This window comes from Rattus rattus, chromosome 14, assembly GCF_011064425.1.
Source record: "Rattus rattus isolate New Zealand chromosome 14, Rrattus_CSIRO_v1, whole genome shotgun sequence".
Taxonomy (NCBI): Eukaryota; Metazoa; Chordata; class Mammalia; order Rodentia; family Muridae; genus Rattus; species Rattus rattus.
This window is the reverse complement of record NC_046167.1, coordinates 13,114,583-13,136,952: the sequence shown is the minus strand read 5'-3', so window position 1 is coordinate 13,136,952 and position 22,370 is coordinate 13,114,583. Positions and strand designations below refer to the sequence as shown.

The 22,370-nt window shown below is 38.2% G+C and overlaps 1 protein-coding gene across 21 annotated transcripts in view; it reads left to right on the top strand.

Annotated features, from left to right (window-relative positions):
- The window catches only part of Celf2 (CUGBP Elav-like family member 2), an 821,906-nt gene that overhangs the window by 562,102 nt on the left and 237,434 nt on the right, over positions 1-22,370 (top strand). For 7 of the 21 annotated variants that reach the window (XM_032884459.1, XM_032884463.1, XM_032884457.1 and 4 more), the window contains one exon: positions 630-692. The exons of 13 other annotated variants lie outside the window; for them this stretch is intronic. In XM_032884459.1, coding sequence (XP_032740350.1) covers positions 630-692 — 63 coding nt within the window. Of the gene's footprint in view, positions 1-629; positions 693-15,027; positions 15,068-22,370 lie in introns of those variants that run through there. One more of the 21 variants, XM_032884471.1, reaches the window with a different exon arrangement.

Here is a 22,370-nt window from a genome sequence, read left to right as displayed (position 1 = left end):
AGTGAGCTCTAAGCCTGCCAGGGCTACATAGTGGGACCCTGTTTAAAACAAAAGGAAGCATATAACACCAACATATTGGTGGCCGTCATTTTTGTATGTACATGAACTTCATGTAAATAGTATTTTAAAAACACTAGTACCCGGATGGTTGTCTGACCAGCTAAGTCGTGGTCTCTGAATGTGGAGCTTCAACATGTAACATTTGGGGTGGTGGCTTTGGTTTGTTTTGGTTTTACCTTAGGCAGGAAGAGGAAGAAAAGATGTGTACTTCTACCCTCTACATGAATATTCTGATGTTGCATGGCTCCTGCAGAGCTGTGTTCATCTATGCACTTGTAGTCACTCAGTTGTATCACAACAAATGCTAAACATGCATACAATTGTTAGAAAATAAGGTGTGTGTCTGGTGTATATGTCAGGCCTGACTGCCAGCTCCTTCTGGAGAAGACTTCATCAGAATATCATCCTAGAGTTTACTGTTTACTCTTGGTGAAAGATATTTCAGTTTTCCTTATATCTAAGTGCACCATTACAGGATCATCTCATTTTCTTTGGCAGATTTAAGATAATTGTGGGTACAGGCTGAGTTTTCTAATCAGCTCACAGGGCCTCACCTTTTTTTCTTTTAGACTTTTGGATCTTGTTTCTTCTCAACCACATTCTTTATTTGGATCGAATCACTATTTACCAAGGTCAGTCCCACCACCATCCCCCTCGTAATGAGTATGGTGAATTATATTTTGTTTGCATGTAGTGAAGAAAGGGCCTAGCTAGCTCAGTACTCAACCACATTCACAGCCTTTGCAGATTCCAGTTTGGTTACATTACCCACATTAAGTGGCTTGTAACCACCTATACAACTTGGGCTCCAGGTGTCTGATTCTCTATTTTGACCTTCTGAGAACACCCTCACGTTAAAGCCAGATAGGATACCTTTTTAAAAAGTAAATATTCAAAAGTATCATTTAAATATGAAAGATATGGAATGATATGATGACTTAGCGGGTAAGGCATTTGCTGTCAAGCCTGACATCCTGAGTTCCATTCCTGGAACCCTCATAGACGATGAAAAGAGCCAACTCCTTCAAGTTGTTCTCCGTATGTGCACCACAGTGTGTGAGCATTTCAACACAAAATAAAGATGTAATTTGAAAAAATAATTAAATATTTGAAATTCTGGCATTTTGAACTGCTCTGCTTTAAATGTAGTTTAGTCATCACAGTCTCTTTTGCATCTTTATAACAGTCTCTCTCCACTCTCAATAACTTTATAAAATCTTGATATATAGAGCATGAACATCAGGGACAAAATGCACATTCAATTAGGCCAGAGCCTCTTTACTGATGACCTAAATAACAGTTCATTCATGAGATAATGTGACTTACAGCAGAGAGAAAAATCTCCTGCTTGAGTTGGGGAAGCCTGGCATGGCACAGACTCTTCGTGGTCAGAAAATCATCCAAAACTAGACCAGGCAGGAAAATAGTGCAGAGATTTCCAGGTCTGATCTCTATTTCAAGAACAGCTCTTTCTCAAGCTGTGTGTGTAATTAGTTGTCTGGAGTAGACCTGGTAATCCTGCAGTGCATGCCTTATTAGTACAAAACCTCTTGTAATCAAAGGAATTTTGTGATTAAGCAATTTTTCTGTTTTAAACTTGTTTTGTTTGTTTGTTTATAACTTGGGAAGCTCACATTTTTGTCAAAGGATTATTCTTTGGACAGTTGTTCAGTGTATTTTGGGAACTTGGGATAGCTGTAAGTTTGGCCACAATTGTCATTAACAGAGTGGCCATACCTATCTTAGAAATGAAAATACTGTATTGTGTATTAAGTGTTGTTATTTGTTTTAGTTAAGGGTTCTATCGCTGTGATAGATAGAACACCATGATCAAAAACAACTTGGGGTGAAAGTGGTTTATTTCAGCTTATAGGTCCACTCCACAGGCCATCAGTAAAGGAAACTGGGATAGGGAAACGAGGCAGGAACCTGGCTAGAAATTGAAGCAGAAGCCATGGCAGTGCACTGCTTACTGGCTTGCCCTTCAGGGTTTGCTGAACCTACTTTCTTATAGCACAAAGGTTCTCAACCTGTGGCTAAAAAAACAACCCCTTTGGCTAACCTTGGTCTCCAAAAATAGTTACATGACGATTCATGAAACTAGCAAAATTAGTTATGAATTAGCAACAAAAATAGTTGTGTGGTTGGGAGTCAGCACAGTATGAGCAACTGTATTACAGTGTCGCCGCATTAGGAAGGCTGAGAAGTACTGTTAGACTAGAAGCCTTCTCCCAGGGGTAGCACTGCCCACAGTGCTCCAACACCAGTCAACAAGGAAGTGTTCTATAGGCTTGCCCATACTCTGATACGGGATTCTCGATTGAGGATGCCTCTTCCAAAGAGACTCTTCTGTCAAGTTGACAGAAAAACTAGTGAGCACTGCATTAACAATGATCATTTGCTTGCTGTTTGAAAATATGCCACACTGAAGACCAAGTTTCTAGAATAGCAACCTTCAGGGAACATGTGCAAATCAAATCCAAACCACAACAGCACCTAAGCCAATCAAGACAAATCTGACTACTCCTAAAAGTAAGAACTGTAAGTAAGTACTCGCCGTCTCAGAGATTTCAGGACATCGAGTATAGAAATCACTACCTGGTTGTTAAGCACTTCTGAAGCTTTTGTTGCAATGTGCGTGAGCCGATTCGTCTTTATACTGGGTCTGTTTTATAATTCTGAAGTCTCTAAATGGAAAGAAGACCCACTGTTCTTTATGGTGACTGGAGAGGGAGGTAAGGAGATGAGGGGCTATCCTGTCACCCAACAGGCTCCATGAAAAGGGATTTCCTCCTCAGCAAGAGTCCCGCAGCCCAGACTGAAGCAGCACATTTCTTTGTTGGAACTGAACTCAGCAACTTACTCACTAAAAGTGATGATCTAAGAAAGAAGGGAGGGAGGGAGAGAGGGAGGGAGGGAAAAGAAATAAAATAAAATTAAATAAGAGATTATCTTGTCCCTATTAGGTTTCTTCCCATAAATCTGACAATAACTTCTTAAATTTGTTAGAGGAAACCCCTTAAACTAGAAAGACATAACATAAACTAGAAAAATCCTTAAAATGACATGGGTCAGAATAAATTCATAAAACAAGTTTTTTAAATCTAGCAAATAATTTGTTGGCTCAAGTTTTCTAGACCATTTTAATTCTTGATTTATTAATGTCAAAATGGGAAAAGAATAAGATGTGGGTTTACTTTTAGAGCTAGAAGGAGAAAACTTAAAGTAAAATGAAGTTCAGATTTCATTCATTAAAGTGTTTATTGACTGCTAAAGGGAAAAAAGCAGACAATTTCTCCTAGCTTTATGGGTTATACAATCTGGTCAGAGAAATAGAAAATTGGTAATATAACAACTATACTAAAAGATTCATGGGCTGGAGGAGATAGAACAGGGCAAGGGAATTTGGTAAGGGAGTGGTTAAGGAAGATGTCAGTATGGGCTTTATGTAGAAGGAAGTACATCAAAACTAACAAAGACAAAACAGGTGCACCATATGGTAGTGTAGGGGCTCTCCAGGTAAAAGGTGCATCCAGTGACAAGCATCTGCGAACCAGGATTATAGGAGCAAGAGCCTGAACTGAAATGAGCCTATGGGTTAGAAGACTGGACAAGATTGCACTTTCAAAAATGTGATTTTATCAATGCAAGGAAAGCTTTGAAAGTAATTGAGCAGGAGAACAAATGATCTGGTCCTACATATGTCTTGGTATTTATCAGAATTTTTACCTTAAATTCTGTATTTTCTGGAATGAAACACTAATTCCCATGCCTGAATGATAGGTGAGAATTACATACTGACCTGGAAGTATATGCAGAACCTAGGGCTCTGGCTCCTCCTTCTGTCCTTCTCTTTCTTCCTCCCACTCCCTCGTGTGTATGCATGCGTGTGTGTGCATGTGTGTGTGTGTGCGCGCACACGTGTATGTGCGTGTGCGTGTGCGTGTGTGTGTGTGTGTGTGTGTGTGTGTGTGTGTATCAGTGGGGATAGAAGGGGACGCAGGGTCAACTGCTACTTGAGTCAGCTCTATGTGAGACATAATTAATTATGACCAAATTATAATACATTTTTCTGTGTCCCAGGAAGTAGGGATTTGGGGTGGGGGTGATCGTTGCACATGTGCCTACACGTGCTCATGCTATGTCTTTTCCTTCTCTATTGATACTATGGGTGCAGCTATTGTTGGGTTGAAGTGAAGCGCATTACAATCAGAAGAGCAATTTTTTTTTTTGGGCTTTGCAGTAACTGTCATGAGGTATGATAGCTACTTCTGCCTAATGGTAGAAATTATGTAGAGGGGTTGAATTTGTGACTTTCAGTTCCTTCTCAGTTTCTTTTAACATCATGTTATTTCTCATTTAATGTCACTGTATATTGGTGGCACCTCATGACTTTGCTGTTATATTTTGAAAGGAGATTGTAAAGTCTCTAATGGCAATATGTAAGGTGAAACAAGTTCCAAGGAGAAAGTCATTGTAACTTAGAAGACTATGTAAGTGCATACATAGAGGACAGGTTTAACCATGAGCTTCTTTGATGTCTTTGTATTGTATGGAAACAAACATTCTTGTAGGCAGTACAAACATATTTTGAAGTGTGTAAGAGGTAAATCCCAGATTTTTGGGGGGCCGGGGGAGGGCTTCCTTATTGAGTGTGATAAGGGAAGATATTTGCAAATATCAATGGCGTACCTGCTATTACACTGGAGCTGTCCTCCTATTTTCCAAAGAGAATTGAAATGTCTGACAGTACCTGAATGGCACATACTCTACTTTTAAATAAGATTCCATACATAAGGAGAGGAGAGTACAACTTTTAAGAAAAAGAAAACAAAACAAAAACAAACAATTCATCGTAACATAGTGCCATTTACCCACTGTTTCCTAACCAATAAACTCCCAGTTCTGGACAGTTGTAACAGTGGAACATACTTGCTTCCCTGGTGTCCTTCAGGAGGTGGGCAGAGTCAGGTCAGGCATGGATTTAAATCTCCTTTTGTGTTTTATTGATTCTGTGTCCTTGAACAAGTTGTTTAACCTTCCAAATCCCAGCTTCTCATCTGTAAAATGAAACTAGTAATAGGTATTCGTTTTTTCAGTCATTTGAGAATTAAAATAGATACCACCTGACCCTAGTAGGTACTTAGCAAAGTAGGAGGAGAATGAAAATAGAGAACTGTTGTAGAAAATTTTAATCCCAATATGGGGTTTCTACCCTGCCTTGATCATTCAGTTCCCAGATAAAAGACACACAACTTTTATTAGTTACAATAAGCCTTAAATACCACAAGAGCTGGGCAGATACCTACCCTCTGTGTTATTAGAATCTATTTTTCTATAGATAACCCATGAGTTTTTACTTACTATGTTTTATCTGGGCTGCTGTTAACTCCAATTGGCCAGCCCTCAGGGCCACATTCTTATGTCTCTCACCTAACCTGTGGCGACTTCTCCATTCACCTTCTTCCTCTCATGGTTCTCTCTTGACTACTCCAAGCCTGAGATCCCTAAAGCCTCCTATGTCTCTTCTTCCCAGCTATTCGCTGTTGGCATCTTTATTCACCAATCAGAAGTAACTTGGAGGCAAGGTCACACAGCATTACTTGAGTCTACATGCAGACTCTCTCATCTGTAGGGCAGCCAGGTCTTGGGGGCCGCATTTATCATTACAGTGCATAACAAAAGATCAAACTGCAGTTATCTCCTCTTTAGTCCAGTAAAAGGCTCCTTTACTCCCAGATATTAATTGAATTTAATTATAACATTATGAAAATTTTAGGGTCTGGTATACATTTATAACATCCAGTTCTTTATATTTGGCAATTTATGTAAAGTATTTCATCACCTATGCTAACTTATGAGTTTACAGTTTTGTACCTAAATCATCTTTGATTTTAACTTGTGTTACCATTCAAAAACCATCCTTTTAAATCTACAATGCCTTCTTTAATGCTAACCAACTTATGTTTAATGTGAGAGTATAACTCTCTAGTCTTTAACCCCATCAGAGATTTGAGAAGGAATAAATATTATTTGAGAATACAGGAAGCACAGGGACACAGCTTCCAAAAAGTCATAGAAATGACAGAGACAGCTGATGCCTGGACAGTCCCTGTATTCCTTATAATGTTAGAGCATCTGTCTTCAGCCTTCTGCCCAGACCATCTGACAGACCTTACGTGAAGCAGGAACTACGAAGGACTGCTTATCCTGTCTTGGCAGAGCTTAGCAATCAACTGTCCTATATCCATTTATCACTTTTAATCTTTGGTGTACAAAGAATTCTAGAGGCAACACTGTGTGAATACATAAAGGTACAGAGAACAGCAAGTGTGAGATCCTTGAAGGTAGGAGACGGATTCAGCTGAGGAAGCAAATGAGGCTTGTGGAGCTGGGACTCCGAGGTTGTAATCAGCCCTAGACTGTAGTGGGAAGTGAACGCAGTGGTTCTGTGTCTTTGCAGGATTATAAGAGCAGAAAAGCCTACAAAGGATTCTAAGTAGAGGAGTAAGCATTTTCAAAGAGATGAGCTCATTTGAGGTGACTTTTAAATATGCAAAATGGTATTGAAGTTGGCACCCCTTTCCCCATAAAAGCTCTGAACTGAAGATGTGTGCTTACGATTTATCATATTTAGTTTGGTTGGAAATCTTAATTTATTAAGATCATTAACAATGTGCAATAAGCCTGTGAGGAGTGTAAAATGAGAGAACACCCAGCAGCTGGTATCCTGGTCACCAGAAAGAAGCAGATGATCCTGTAACTGAGCAGAGGGAAGTGCACTGCCAGAGCAGAACTCCCGAGAATGTTCAGTGAAGGAAGTCAGCAGTTAATGTTAGGGAAAGGGGTCAAGTAAGAGGTAAACTTTGCAAGTTCTTGAATTGCTTTTCATGAAGATATTTGATACTTGTAGAAATAATTCAGTAGAGTGGTATGATTTCAGGCATCTATGAACTAGGAGGTGAAACAGTTAGGTCAATTTTTTTGTTTTTGTTTTTGAAAAATTTGGCTGTTTAAAGGAAGAAGATATGGTAATATCAAATGAGCAGATGTAACAGTGAACCTGTTCATTTTCATGTTTATGTTTTGTTTTAGTTTTAATGTATTAATTTAAATTCTGCTTTAATTTAAATCAGTGGACATGATAAACTATTTGAATGCTCATGTATTTGAGCATCCAGACTCAAAGGTTTCCTTGAATTCTACCTTAATTTTATGGTAAGATATAAAGAATATCAGCTCTGATATTCAAATAGAGAATAATGGGGTTGTATTAGACTAGGCATCCAACCACAGTTTCATCAACTTTATTGTTCACAATAGACTTGTTATTACGTTTAAATGTGGTGAAGCTATTTAAAGAAGGAACATTTCTTTTCAGAGATCTTTCATGTAGGAGGAGTTAGAGACAAGATTCATACCCAGAGGACTCGGGCTCCACATTTCCTGGCAGATCTCCTCACATAAATAGTAGCACAGGTTAATGAAATGGCGCTCACAGTTTCAGTCAAAGACTAGTTTCCTGGCAGAGGTGCTGCACCATCCCGTAATGCCAGCATACAGGCGGCTGGCAGAGGTGCTGCACCATCCCGTAATGCCAGCATACAGGCGGCTGGCAGAGGTGCTGCACCATCCCGTAATGCCAGCATATAGGCGGCTGGCTGAGGCAGGAGGGACTGGAGCTTGACGCTGCTTTCTCAAGTTGCCTCACAGTATATTTCTCCAAACTGACCTGGTTTTTTAACTAGTCCTTAAGAAAATGGAGTTAATAAAATGAGTTTCCAGAAGCTTTGGAATTGTGTTTCTACTCTCTCACTACCCCACTTACTGTTATCTCAGTACTTATTTATTTGAGACCCCAGTGCAGGAAAAAGGGAGATGTGAAATGTTTCATGTCTCACCCTGTTAAGTTCTAAGTAAATGGGAATCATGTTAGTAAAATATTTGACACACACAGAAAGAAAATCTTGACTAAAAGAAAGACATAGCCAACATCATTATTATACTAGGTTGATCCTATGCCGAAACAAAAGGATGGGTTTGTGATCAGCCTTGGGCTTGGAGATTCCCTTGCACGGTATATTATGGTTTCTCAGTAGGGTCATGCTGACAAAGAATATCTCTGTCTGAATTTCTTATTGCCAAGTAAAACAGAAGAAGAAATCGTTGGTATAGGTAAATTTAAGCTATGTTATTTTGCTAGGTTTTTATCTGTTTTTTTATTTTTGAGATTAAAATTAATCACATTTCTTTCATCCCTTTTCTTCTTCTAAACCTTCTCAGATACCCTTCCTTGTTCTCATTAAAACTAATGTTGCCAGTTTAAAAGTTATGTTTATTTATTTTATACATGAGTGGTATGTATATATGCAATTATATATGTGCACTGCATGCATGCCTGGTACCCACAGAGGTCAAAAGACAACTTCAGATCTCTTGGAACTGGAGTTGGGATGACCATGTGCCATCATGTGGGTGCTGGGCATTCAAGCTGGTTGGTTGCCCTGCAACCGCACGTGCGTCTAACCCTCCAGTCATCTCTCCAGACGCTGTGGAGTCTTTTTAGGATCAATGTCCTTGCTTAGTTATGCCTATGGACAACACCAAAATTCCAGCTAGTCAGTTTTCTTTCCTGGGATTTCTTTTTTTCCAGCCACATCCCTCCCTCCCCAACCCCCTCTCTCTGTAACTTATATCAACTCTTTGACACACATGTGACAGATTGTTAATTTGCTTTGAGGGGAAGATTATGTCATCACAATATGAAAATCAAGTCCTGGTGCTTGGTTTTGTTTTAGCCACATCATGATGAATTGGTAGAAGGGCATAGGTGTTTGGCTTTTGCACATTACTGAGACCACGAACACAGTGTAAGTGCCTGTTTTCTTGATTTAAGGACATACATAGTATGACTAGTGGCCTTTGCGAACCACAATAGCTTGACCTTGTTCTTTCTGTTTCACATCTGAACACCAGTGACTTTGGTCAGACCCAGGACTCTGGTGTATACTAGCGTACAGCCCAACCAGCTGTTCATCCTCTCTACGGTTAAAACAGAGTATACGTGAGCTCCTGACCACCTACAAAGTTCAGAGATGGCACCATGAAGTTGAAATGCCCACAGTGCTTCAGAAATCATGCCGATTTTGTAGAGTACATTTGATTGATATTCTTTTAGGTGAGTCTCATGTTCACACATTGTAAGCTAGTGAGTTGGCAAAGTGACAAGTGAGTTAGAAGTGTGAACCGTGGGTTTGAATTTGGGGGTATTTATGTGTAGATTCCCAGTTGGCCGCAGAAACCCTCTTTGAATTTGTAAGGAACTAGGGAATTTTTTGACAATAGTAACATTTTTTTTCTTATTATTAAAGGGAAATTTCCTGTCTTAATTCTTCTTTCCATAGAAATGAGCCCTCTTACCTCTTGCTAAGTGTTACCTTTTGCTGTCTCAGAGTGGGTAAATGCATGACATTGCTTTTACCACATGGACCCTTCATCTGTAATGATTGTTCTGAAAGTCATTCAAATGCATATTTAGGACAATTTACTAAAAAAAGAATTTATGAAAGAAAGAATATTGCCCACTTTACTCATTCCTTCCACTGTTCTCCTTACCTGATAAGTTAGACACATTTTTCAGATCAGGACAAAAAAAAAAAAGATTATGTGATGTTTGTTCAAAGGGTCATATTCTATTATGGTTATGAATTAAAGTGTTGCCTAGTCTGGAGGATGTTGTAGAGAGTATGGATGGATGAATGAGAGATAAGGAAACTTTGTGAGAGGCAGTAATTTGATTCCCAAAACATTTTACTGAAAGTGTTCTGTTTTTATAAAGACCTCTTTTTTTTTTAAGACTACAAAGAAAATTGCTGCACTCTGAATAAGATAGATATTCATGCTGGAATCGAGTATTTACTCAGAAGTCCAAGGTCTCAAAATTGAATGGATGCTATCCTTTGCTCTGTCACCCATTGGAGACTCGTCTTAGTAGGAAGGTTTGTGGAGTGGCAAGGAGGAAGTGAGGGTGTAGGTAAAATGCTCACTCTGAGCAAGCCTGAGTTTGAATCCCCAGTGTCCATGTGAAGCCAGACCTAGAGGTATACACCTGTAAATCCTAGGAGGAGGCAAACCAAATGGATTCCAGGGGTCCTGGCTAGCCAATCTGAAACAAAGTTTCAGAAAGAGACACTTTCTCAAAGAAAGGAAGGAAGGAAGGAAGGAAAAGAAAAGAAAAGAAAGAAAAGTTCCCAGCATTGAAGCAGTTAAGGGAAATACACAATGTTAACTTTTGACTTCCACATGAATACACCCACAGCATCCCACCATGTGCTGTCCATAGGTAAAGTTTGTTTATAGCCTCTTTCCGTACATACCGACATGTGGTTTCATTACATAAAAGATGTATAGAAAAAGAAGTATAACTCTGATCCATAGATTGCCTGGTTTTAGCTCCAAAATTTGAAGAAATTTTAAATCTGCTGACTTGAGCTTTAAAAATCAAGACATTGACAGCAAATAGTAAAATTTCAGGTCTATGGGGTTTTGAGAATGAGAAAACCTGCCTGCCCCATCTAACCTGGATTTGTAGCATGCGTACTTTAAACAGACGGATAGACTTTGAAAGAACTATTGGACTTGTAGGTAAGATCCTGGTTTTGAATTCATGTTCCCCCATTTACTGCTCAGTAACCAGAGGCAAGTCAGTTTTATTTTTGTGGGCCTAAATTTCTTACCTATAAAATGGTAAGTCCCCGTCCTATGCAGTTCTAAAGACCATTAACTCATATCAGTTATTGTATCCTTGGTGATTGTGGTTCATATACTTCTGAGTTATTATGATAAATACTACAGTTTCAGTGTACAGAATAGTTTTTATTAAGTATATAAGACTGGGAGAAAGAAATACTTATAGAAATCAGATCATTCCCCTGCAAAAGACCACTCATTCATATATGTTTTGATTCAATTTTCTCAAAAAACGAATACTGTTGCCCATATTTTTTCCTGCCTTTAAGCCATGCTTAGATAGGGTAAGGCACTACACTTGAGAAAAAAAAACAAAATAGTTCCAAGTAAATCAGTTCTTATCAATCCACTGTAGGATATCATAATGCTTTTATACCTAGAGAGTTCAATGCTCTTCTGTCTTCTGGAAAACAGTGCAAGTCTTCTGAAACTTATAAAAAGATCTATTAGGTTTTTTTTTTTAAATAAAATGTCAAGTTTGGACTAGAAAGTAATTAGTTTCAGAGTTAGTTTATTAGTGAATGAGGTAAATATTCTTATGCTTTGTGAGATGTACTGAAATGCAGGTATGAACCTTTTGACAGATAAAGATTGCATACTTCACTCATCATCATAACCATATGATACAGATAAATATAAAATTAATTTCAGTTTTATAAACATTAGTTCCAGAGCTCTAGGAACTATTATATAAATGGAAGAAAGTCCATAGTTCAACTTCAAACTACTATGTCAGGACTTAGATATATGGTAATATATCTATGAAAGCATATGAGTAGTGTTACAACCCAGAGTAACCCTTGAGAAAACCTTACCATAGGGAATGAACCGTGTAAATGAGAATTGGGGAGTGACCCACTAGGTAAATTGGGATAGGTCGTATTCTGCATGGTCAGGACAATTGCCTATTCCTATAGTTTCCGTTTTAGCTATCTAAGTTCTAAATGCTTTTCCTTTGAGGACAATTTCATAATCTAGTAGATACGTACACTTCAGAGCTTTTAAAATACATCAGCCTCATTTTTTCTATTAATTTATTTCCCCTTTCTAGTTTCTGTGTAATTGCTATTCCTCCTATTTATCTAAAGAAAGTTTAAATGAGTTTCCACAGTGTCTATCTCTTGAGTTCTACAGATTTTACTTTTGATGAACTTATGCCTTACTTAGATATAATAATGGCAAAAGGGATGAATTTTCTATTCTCACTGTGATAAATCTACTTGAACTAAAGGTGTTCATAGATAATAATCCAGATTCTAGAAGGGAGTGTCTTCATCGGTCTCCCTGTTCTCAGTTTACTGATTGACCCATATATGGATTTCTAGGCCTAGAGCAGTATTCTCAACCTTCCTCCTGCTGTGTGACTCTTTAATAGAGCTCCTTGTGTTGTAGGGACTCCCAACCATAACATTGGTTTGGTTGCTACTTCATAACTAGTTTTGCTACTGTTATGAATCATAAAGTAAATATCTGTGTTTCTGATGGTCTAACCTCTGTGAAAGGGTCATTCAACCTCCAAACAGGTTATAACCGTCAGGTTGAGAACAGGTCTAGTATACTTGATCTCCAAATCCTCCATTTTCTAAAATTTGTTTAGACTCTAAACCCTTCTCACAAGCTACTCAGTTATGGGTAGAGACATGACATGTAATATTATATGTACCAAGAGTACTACTCAGTATGGGTAGAGACATGACACTGTAATATTATATGTACCAAGATTACTAGAAGAATGAATGATTATTTCTGATAGCAAATGTAAATTGTTCTGTCTCATAATTTAAAAAGAAAAAGAAAACCAAGCCACCATTTCTATGTCACCTTGCTTGTGATATAGTCTAGACCTATTGAAGGAGGGACTCAGCGTGTCATGCCTTGCAGTTACTTACCTGGAGGAAGATGCTCTTCGGCATCAGCTCCCTTCATGTGGGTAATGATGCCATTTCCAACTTCAATGTAAATGTGGTTTGATTAAAGGTGAAAGCAAACACATGAACTATAATAAATTAGTTTCACAATTGATTAAAATATTCTTTTATCTACTTATATGTACAGTTGACGTATGTTAGCAGTATATGCTCTTCATACACTGTCTAAAACTACTCTTCATTTCTAGTTTTGAATCTTTTAAAGGAAGGGATTTTTGTATATATGTTCTCTCTCTGCATGTATATCTCTGTCCCTCAGTCTCTTCTTTGTGTGTGTGTGTATGTGCATGAGTGTGTGTGCGTATATCCATTCCCAGTGTTTAGGTTGAAATTCAGCTGTCAGCTCTATAAGGAATGCAGAGGAAACACACAAGGCTCACTTTTACACCTGTGAAGCTGAGCACTTCATAGTGGAGAAACTATAATTCAGCCTTCATCTTGAACTGGCCTTTGCTTACTCAGCAGTATCCTTGTGTAATGTTCATAGTTCCGACAATGCAGAGCAAACACCAGTAGCATTTAGTAGTAAACCGATTCCTTGGGTATTTGCTGGTCACTACCTGTATTACTCTTGGCACACTCACAGCACTAAGAAAACATGAGTCTGCCTTAAACCATAAAAGTAATAAATTACAATAGATTGTTTTCAAGTTTTTTTAGTGTTTTTCTCCTATTTATGAAAGCCTGATACAGTGGAAACAATTTTGTCTTTAGTAGCCACCAGTTAAGGGCTCAATCTTGTAGTAATTCTTACCCTAAGTGATCACTTTAACTCTTAGGAGCCTTAATGTCTTCATCAGGGGGGAGGTGAAGGGAGGGGAGAGATGCCTCATAAAAATGGAGTACATGTATTAAATAGTGGACCAAATATTGGTGCCCTTTATTGACTTTGCTTTGTCTTTTCTATCTTTGTTTATCTATCTGCAAGTCTTTTAACATCATAATTCTTAATTTCTTAGTGCCTAGCATTACGCCTTTGCTAGCTACTGGATGGATGATGATTGAAGAAGTTTGTGGATGGCACCTGTATTTAGTTGGCTGTGGACATTATTGTTTCCTCCAGAAATCCAGAGGCATGAACTTTGCAACTTTCTCAGGATTGCTCAAAAACATATTCACCAACTACATGAGAATCTAAAAATGTAAATAAACTATTGCCTGTTAATTTCATCCATAGACGGTAATAGATGTGAAAGTTTTTGTATATGTTAGCCACTACCTTCTCCTCTCTCCAGCACTCAGTGTGTAAGAATATACCTTCTCTATGGTTCTGACTAAGATATTGAAGGGCCTTTTAACAGAGAGAATGTCACCTGAATACTCAATTTAAAACTTACATGATAAGCTACTCTTTTGGACAGGGGGCCTTTAGGCTGGGCCAATCTTTACTTTGGACTGAAATCCTAATATCCATTTAATGAAAAGATCCTTGTGTGAACTATGAGTTGACCCATGTCTGTTGTCATTAGAATAAGCTTAGCAAGTTCCATTTTATCAGGGATGTGCTAGAGATATTTCCACATGCTTCTGTTTTCTCTTAATAAATTAGTTTGGAAATATAAAATATATTTTATATAAATATAAAATAGGTACTTGGTTGAATTTCTAAATATTGGGTCAGTGTTCATTTTATACAAATTAAACTTTTAGCACATATACCATTATTAAACTGTAACATGTTAACTTGGGAGACAGGGCAATATCAAACTTGTAGTAAGTTCTTTAGTGAAGAATGAAACATTGATACTTTACCTGGTGCTATAAAAAGTAATGGTAAGTATAAAGCAGGACATGATGATGTCACATCAGTAGCACAAATGTAAGATGTTTTGAAGACAGTGATCATTTACAGTGATTTCCTGTTTTATTAGCAGAAGGTAGGAAACAGACCTGCATGGTGAAAGATCTTGAGGGTCATACCGAAATCTCAGAGAATGCCATTTAAAAATTCAGATTAATTTGATTTAAATTTTGAGTTCATGTCTGTACCAATACCATGTGGTTTTTATCACTATTGCTCTGTGGTACAGTTTGAGGTGAGGGTTGGTGATTCCCCCAGAAGTTCTTTTATTGTTAAGAAATGTTCTCTCTAACCTGGATTTTTTGTTTTTCCATATGAAATTGAGAATTGTACTTTTTATGCCTTTGAAGAACTGTATTGGAATCTTGATGGGTAATGTGTTGAATCTGTAGATAGCTTTTGGTAGGATGGCCATTTTTACTATGTTAATCCTACCAATCCATGGGAGGATTTCCATCTTCTGAGATCTTCTTCAATTTCTTTTTTCAGGGATTTGAAGTTCTTGTCATACAGATCTTTCACTTGCTTGGTAAGAGTTACACCAAGATATTTTATATTATTTGTGACTATTATGAAGGGAGTTGTTTCCCTCATTTCTTTGTCAGCCTGGTTATCATTTCTATAAAGGAAGGCTAATGATTCTTTTGAGTTAATTTTTATATCCAACTACTTTGCTGAAGTTGTCAGCTGTAGAAGTTCTCTGGTAGCTTTTTGGGGTCGCTTATGTATACTATCATACCATCTGCAAATAGTGATACCTTGACTTCTTCCTCTCCAATTTATATCCCCTTGATCTCCTTTTGTTGTCATATTGCTTTAGCTAGAACTTTGAGCACTATATTGAATAGATATGGAGAGAGTGGGGAGCCTTGTCTTGTCCCTGATTTTAGAGGAATTGCTTCAATATCTCACCATTTAATTTGATTTTGACTGATGGTTTACTGTATATTGCTTTTATTATGTTTAAGTTAAGGGCCTTGGGTTCCTGTTCTCTCAAAGTCTTTTAACATGAAAGTGTGTTGTATTTTGTCAAATTTTTCTTCAGCATCTAATGAGATGATCATGACATATTTTTTGAGTTTGTTTATATAGTAGATACATTAATGGATTTTCTTATATTGAATCATCCCTGAATCTCTGGGATGAAGCCTACTTGACTGTGATGAATGATGGTTTTGATGTGTTTTTGGATTTAGTTTGCTAGAATTTTATTGACTATTTTTACTTCAATATTTGTAAGTGAAATTGGTCTGAAGTTCTCTTTTTTTGTTGGGCCTTGTGTGGTTCAGGTATCATAGTAACTGTCACTTCTTAGATTGAATTTGGTAGTGTTTTTTCTGTTTCTATTCTGTGGAATAGTTTGAAGAGTATTTTTATTAGCTCTTCTTTGAAGGTCTGGTAGAATTCTGCACTAAAGCCATCTGGCCCTGGGCTTTTTTTGATTGGGAAGTTTTTCAGACAGGTGGATCAATGGAATAGAACTGAATACCCAGTAATATGTTCACAATATGTCCACACTTATGGACACTTGGTCTTTGACAAAGATGCCAAAAACATAAGATGGAAAAAAGAAAGCATCTTGAATAAATGGTGTTGGCCTAACTGGTGGTCTGTGTATAGAAAAATGAAAATAGATCCGTAGTCATCACCTTACCCAAATCTCAGGTCTAGGTGGATCAAGGAAAACCAGATACACTGAATCGAATAGAAGAAAAACTGGGAAAGAGCCTCAAACTCATTGACACAGGGAGAAATTTCCTAAACAGAATTCCAATGGCTTAGGCTCTAAGATCAACAATTGATAATTGGGGCCTCATGAAAATGAAAAGCTTCTGTAAGGCAAAAGACACAGTCAGCAGGACAAATTGGCAACCTACAGAATGGGAAAAGAAATCTTTACTAATGCCACATCTGATAGAGGGCTAACATCCAAAATACATAACGAACTTAAGAAGCTAACCTCCAAAAAACCAAATAACCCAATTAAAAAATGGGTATAGAACTAAACAGAGAATTCACAACAGAGAAATCTTGACTGACTGAGAATCAGTTAAAGAAATGTTCAAAGTTCTTAATCATCAGGGAAATGCAAATCAAAATGACTCTGACATTACCTTATACCATTCAGAATGCCCAAGATCACAAACTCAGGTGACAGCACATATTAGTGAGGAGGTAGAGAGAGAAAAATACTCCTCCATTGCTGGTGGGATTGCAAACTGGTACAACCACCCTGGGAATCAATCTGGCGGTTTCAGAAAATAGGAAATAGACCTACCTGAAGACCCAGCTATTTCATTCTTGGGCATACACCCAAAAGATACCCCACCATGCCACAGGGACATTTGCTCCACAATGTTCTTAGTGACCTTATTTGTAATAGCCAGAAGCTGGAAACAACCCAGATGGTTCTCAAAGAAAGAATGGATACAGAAAATGTGGTTCGTTTACACAATGGAAAACTATTCAGCTATTAAGAATGAGGACATCATGGGTTTTGCATGCAAATGGATGGAACTGGAAAATAGCCTGAGTGAGGTAACCCAGACCCAAAAGAACATGCATGGTATGTACTCACTAATAAGTGGATATTAGCTCAAAAGAACAGAATACCTAGGATACATTCCACAGAATTTAAGAAGTTTATCAAGCAGAAATGCCAAGTGAGGATTCTTCAGTCCTACTTAGAAAGGGGAAGAAAATAATCAAGGGAAGCATGGGCTGGGGGGAGGTTGGGCAGGAGAGGGGCAGGGGAGGGTAAAGAGAGAACAGGATCAGGTATGGGGATTAAGGGGTCAGGAGCAAAGGCCGGAGGGCCAGCAGAATGAATGGAAATAAGCAGCCACAGAAGATGGGAGGTGAAAGACTCTCAGAACTCAATGGATGCGATCTTGGTTTGAAATGGCCAACAATGAGGAAAAGAAACTGGGAGAGTCCACCCCTAGTAGATAGACAGGGCATCAAGAGGAGGGATGGGGTTACCAACCCACAGTCAATATTTTTGACCCTGAAATGTTCTTGTCTAAAATAACTACAGTGATAAAAATGGAGACTGAGGAAAAGGTAGTCTAGTGACCAGCCCAGCTGTGGTTCCATCTTATCGAGAGACACTAAGGACTAATACTATTACTAATGCTATGATGTGCTTATAGACAGGAGCCTGACATGGGTGCCTCGGAGAGGCACCCCTAGCAGCTGATTGAGACAGATGCAGATATGTACAACCAACCAATGAACAGAAGTCAAGGATCCCTGTGGTTGAATGAGGAAAAGGCTGGAAGAAGTTGAGGAGAGTGACCCCATAGGAAGACCAGCAGTCTCAACTAACAGGGACCCCGGAGAGCTCTCAGACACGGAGCCACCAACCAGGCAGTATAATGACCTGGTCTGAGGCCACTGACACATATATAGCAGAGGACTGCCTGGTCTGGCCTCAGTGGGAGAGGATGTGCCTAGTGAGACTTGAGGCCCCTGGGACCACCAGGGGATGCCTGATGGGGAGACATCCTCTTGAGACAGGGGCGTGGGATGAGATAAGGAATTGTGGGAGGGCGCTGGGAGGAGCAATGGCTGGACTGTAAAGAAATAAAATAAAAAATTTGAGTTCTTTAAGTATACATCTAAGCCACACATGGAATGATTTAAGTTTGGAAAAGTGAATGAAGGATTAAAAGAAGCAGAGGAGTCGAGGTAAGAAGACCTCTGTTCATAGCATGAAATATGTTGACAGCTGACACTTCCACTGGGGACATAACAAGCTAGTATAGGGTGCTACATTTGATAGATGCCGATTTTTGGTTGGGGGGATGGGAGCCTCTTTCATTTTGTAGGTTCTTAGTCACAGGAAACAAAAGTATTTCAGCTTCTTGAGTCATCACCGTGAATCTTATGTAAGAATAACTTCTTAAAATAATTGTAGTTGAATTTAGTGGGAGAAGGTAGTGAAGACTTGCCGATGACTGTGATATTCACCCACCACGCACGCACGCACGCACGCATGTACGCATGTACGCACATTCTGTAATAAACATGGTGAGCAGATCTGTAACTAAGCTGTGGGTAATGGGAACCACGTGTTTTAGGTAATAGCTAGGGGATGCCACGTCTCCTTCATAAAACTGCTGCTCCTCCCTCTCTTCACCTGTTTCCTTCCTCATTCACATCCTTCATCTCTGAAATGGGAAGAAACATAATTACTTTTGACCCATTTAGTAGAGAGTTTTGTGGTTAAGGTCAAGGATTGTGGAGTTCTGACAGGTTGAATTGGAATCTTGGTTCTGCCTCTTATTTGGGCAAACCTATTTATATATTTTCATTTTCAAAAGGGGCAGGATTGTTCTCTTTTCCTTTAGTGATAGAATTAAGTCTGAGATGCATGCAGAGAGTTTCACAGCAGAGGTTTTTATACAGCAAATACATTTTCTCTCATGCTTCCCACTGTTGCTATCAACCAAAGGAAGAACAGAATCTGATAGTATTTGTCATCTGCTGGAATTAGGGCCTGGACCCCATGATACTCAGAGCAGGTACCGCCCACTCTGAAGATCCAGCCTTGCTTATTGGCAGTGCTCTGGTTCACATTCTATTTGTCATTTAAATAGTGTCTTTTTTTTTTGGGCTCCAAAAGACAAAAGCATCCAAAAGAATCTGCTATCTTCTTCTCTAGTTGGCTATAACTAAAAAGGTAAAATTAATTTCAAAACATACTTGAATAACAGCTTCTGTTGATGGCCGTGCCATGTATGGTGATAGAACCAGACACTAAGAGGTCATCTATGTGCTTAGTTCTTGTTGGAGAGACACATAGGATAGTTTTTGCTGTATGTTTGGCTAACTTGGATTCACGATGGCCTTTATTTTTATTTAGGTTTCTCTAAGGTTCACCTAAAAAATGTACACTTATAAATCTGTACAGAATGCTTCATTAGAATAGAAAAGGTATTAGAGCATTCCTGGAGAGATGAATACCATTTGGGAAGGGTGAAAATGGCAGTGGCCTGGAATTGGACTTTGAATTAAAAGATGTATGGTGTATTAACAGATAAAATCATGGGTAGATTTTAGAACAGAGAAATTATGAAATCACGCACTCGAATTTGCAAGCAGTCTGCTTTTGTTTGGAAAATAAAACTATTGCTCAAGTAATAGTTTAAAATAGCCAATTTTCCATTGGTGTAGAAATCAAAGATTCTGTTGATAATTAAAAACAAATCTGTGGGAAGGGGAACAGAAGAAAAATAGTTTATTCTAAATTTTGACACCAAAATGGGCAATTATAGTCTAGAGATTAACTGACCTCTTTACCAACAAAAAAGTCTCTTTATCATCAAACACTAAGGTCGTCAATGTGTATGCTTTTAAGTGAGCCCAGTGATCTGTTAATATCATTATGGAAATGCAAGCTCTAGCACATTAGGAGAACCCTGTTGGGATATTCTGCTGTTATTGAATTTTGTAAAAAGGCTTGGTTCCTGAAATTTTTCTTCAAGTAAACACCCTGTAGCCTCATTATCGTTGCTAATAGATAATGCATTGATCTGCTACATATTCAAACCTAATTTCGTTCTTTTTTTTCTTCCAACTCAGAATTTGGAGTAAATTGCATTGATTTTTATATTATAATATTCTAAGATTTAAGAAAAGAATAAGTATAGTCTAAAGTTTTATATAATGCTATCATCTAAGACATATAAAATCAGCTTTCTGTTCATTGTAGAAAGGAAAGCTAATCCAAACAGAATAAAGTCCCTTGACCAACATCATATTGTAATTTCATTGCTGACCTGAGTCTAGCAGCCAGATCTTTTGATTTCTAATTTATATCCATTCCTAATATAGCAATTTGACTACTGGGCAAAATAGGTCCAAATTAGGTCTCAGAATACTATGAATTAAGAGAGTAAGAGGTTGTTGGGTATCTTGACTGGCAAATTGTTATTGGAAAAAAATAGTTACAACCTTTTTAAAGATCTCCATAGCACCTTTACATGTATTTTTTGTTTAGTCTATCCCAACAACTTTATGTTATTAGGACTGTTGTTATCCTGATTTATATATAAACCAGAAAATGCAAAAAGTGTACTTAATTGCTGAAATGCATATATGGCACAGCTTCATATGTGTGGCACAGCTTGAATTCAAAAGCAAATGGTCCAAGTCAGAGCCTCGATTCTGCTTCTTTAAAATGAGATCTGGTCATGGGAAAGTTTTATTCTTATCTTTCTATCTTACGTCAAAAGTAGTTTTTATAATTTCATATTAACTGTACAGTTGGTAAAATAAAAAGAAGCAGAAACTGCAGAGAAGGCTCAGTGGTTAAGAGCACTGAGTGCTCTTTCAGAGAGGACCCATGTTAGAACCTCAGCTCCCACATGGCTGCCCACAAGCATCTGTGACTCCAATCCTAGGGCACCCATTGCCCTCTTCTGGATTCTGTGTTCACTAGACACACATATGGTGCACAGGTACACTTAGACAACACACTCATATACGGAAAATACATTAAAAACTTTAAAACACTTAGCTTAAGTTCTATTTGAATTCTGTATCTGTTATTTTCAGAACTGTATATGGCATAGCACTGTCATGACATTCAGAAGAAGGTATATTGGGACTGCCATCTATCTATATGGCTCTGTAACTATAGGCCAGTGACATGGAGGAAAAAGCAGGATCTCCCTGGTTGAGAAAGTAATTTTAACTCCTCTGGCATTGACAGTGATAGAACCATTTTTTCCCTTCACTTTTACATTCTTTTAACTTGAGACAAGATTCTTAACTGAACAGTGTCATTTATATTTGCTTCCTGTGTCACTGAGGACAAGAACTACATACTCTGTGCAGATCCAGAGGAGATTGGGAAGAAGGGTGCTACATCATTATTTGAAATAGTGTCATTGAGAAAGGTGTGTCTATTGAACAGTCTAAAATGCTTGATAACATTGAAAGAGCTTTTTTCCTCTTTTTCAATTAATCCATGTCTCCATTTGCATTGTAGAGAAAGCGCCTGACAGCCCCAACAACACTGCAGAAGTGTACAGCCTAAGCATAAATCTCTCGAGGCATTCAGCAAGTGCCACGGGGCTCATTAATCTTGATTATTTCCAGTAATAGATAACTGCACAAATCAGCTATTATTCCTAATCATGCACATAAAGATAACGGATGGATAATAGCTGCTTGCATGGTTAGACGAAGCTAAAATTTCATTTACAAATACATTTCTATAAATTCCAGAGAATGGTGTTTCTATTCTCTTAAAGAACCAGAGAGAGATGAGTGTCACTACAGAAGAAAGTGGATATTCAAAAAGGTTTAATGAGACTAGGGGTTTGGGGATTTAGCTCAGTGGTAGAGCGACTAGGAAGGCTAGGCCCTGGGTTTCCCCCAGCTCCAAAAAAAGAACCAAAAAAAAAAAAAAAAAAAAAAAGAAGATACGAGACTAGTAGGCAGATTTCCTTGGAGATATCTGATAGCTATCTTATAAAATGGGTTTGTATGGGCCACAGCATACAGCAGAACTGTGCAGTATTAATTTTTAGAGATTACTACAGTTCTATTATAGAAAATAAAATAAAGTTGAGGGGGGTGTTTCTAGGTGTGTTTAGGGACAGAACCCAAAAGAAGCCCAGAGAGTTTTGATCATTTATAAAATGTGCCATGTGGCACTTGGATTGACCCAGTGTGCTCCTCAGATACTGAGCAGAGTGAGTGAGAGAAGGGTTTGGAGGTGGTGGACGATATACTTCCTGTGCACTTGGACTATCTGTGATTAAATGGTTTTGGTTCTGTTGTTTGAGAGGTGATGCTAGACTGTTCTATAACTAAAATCT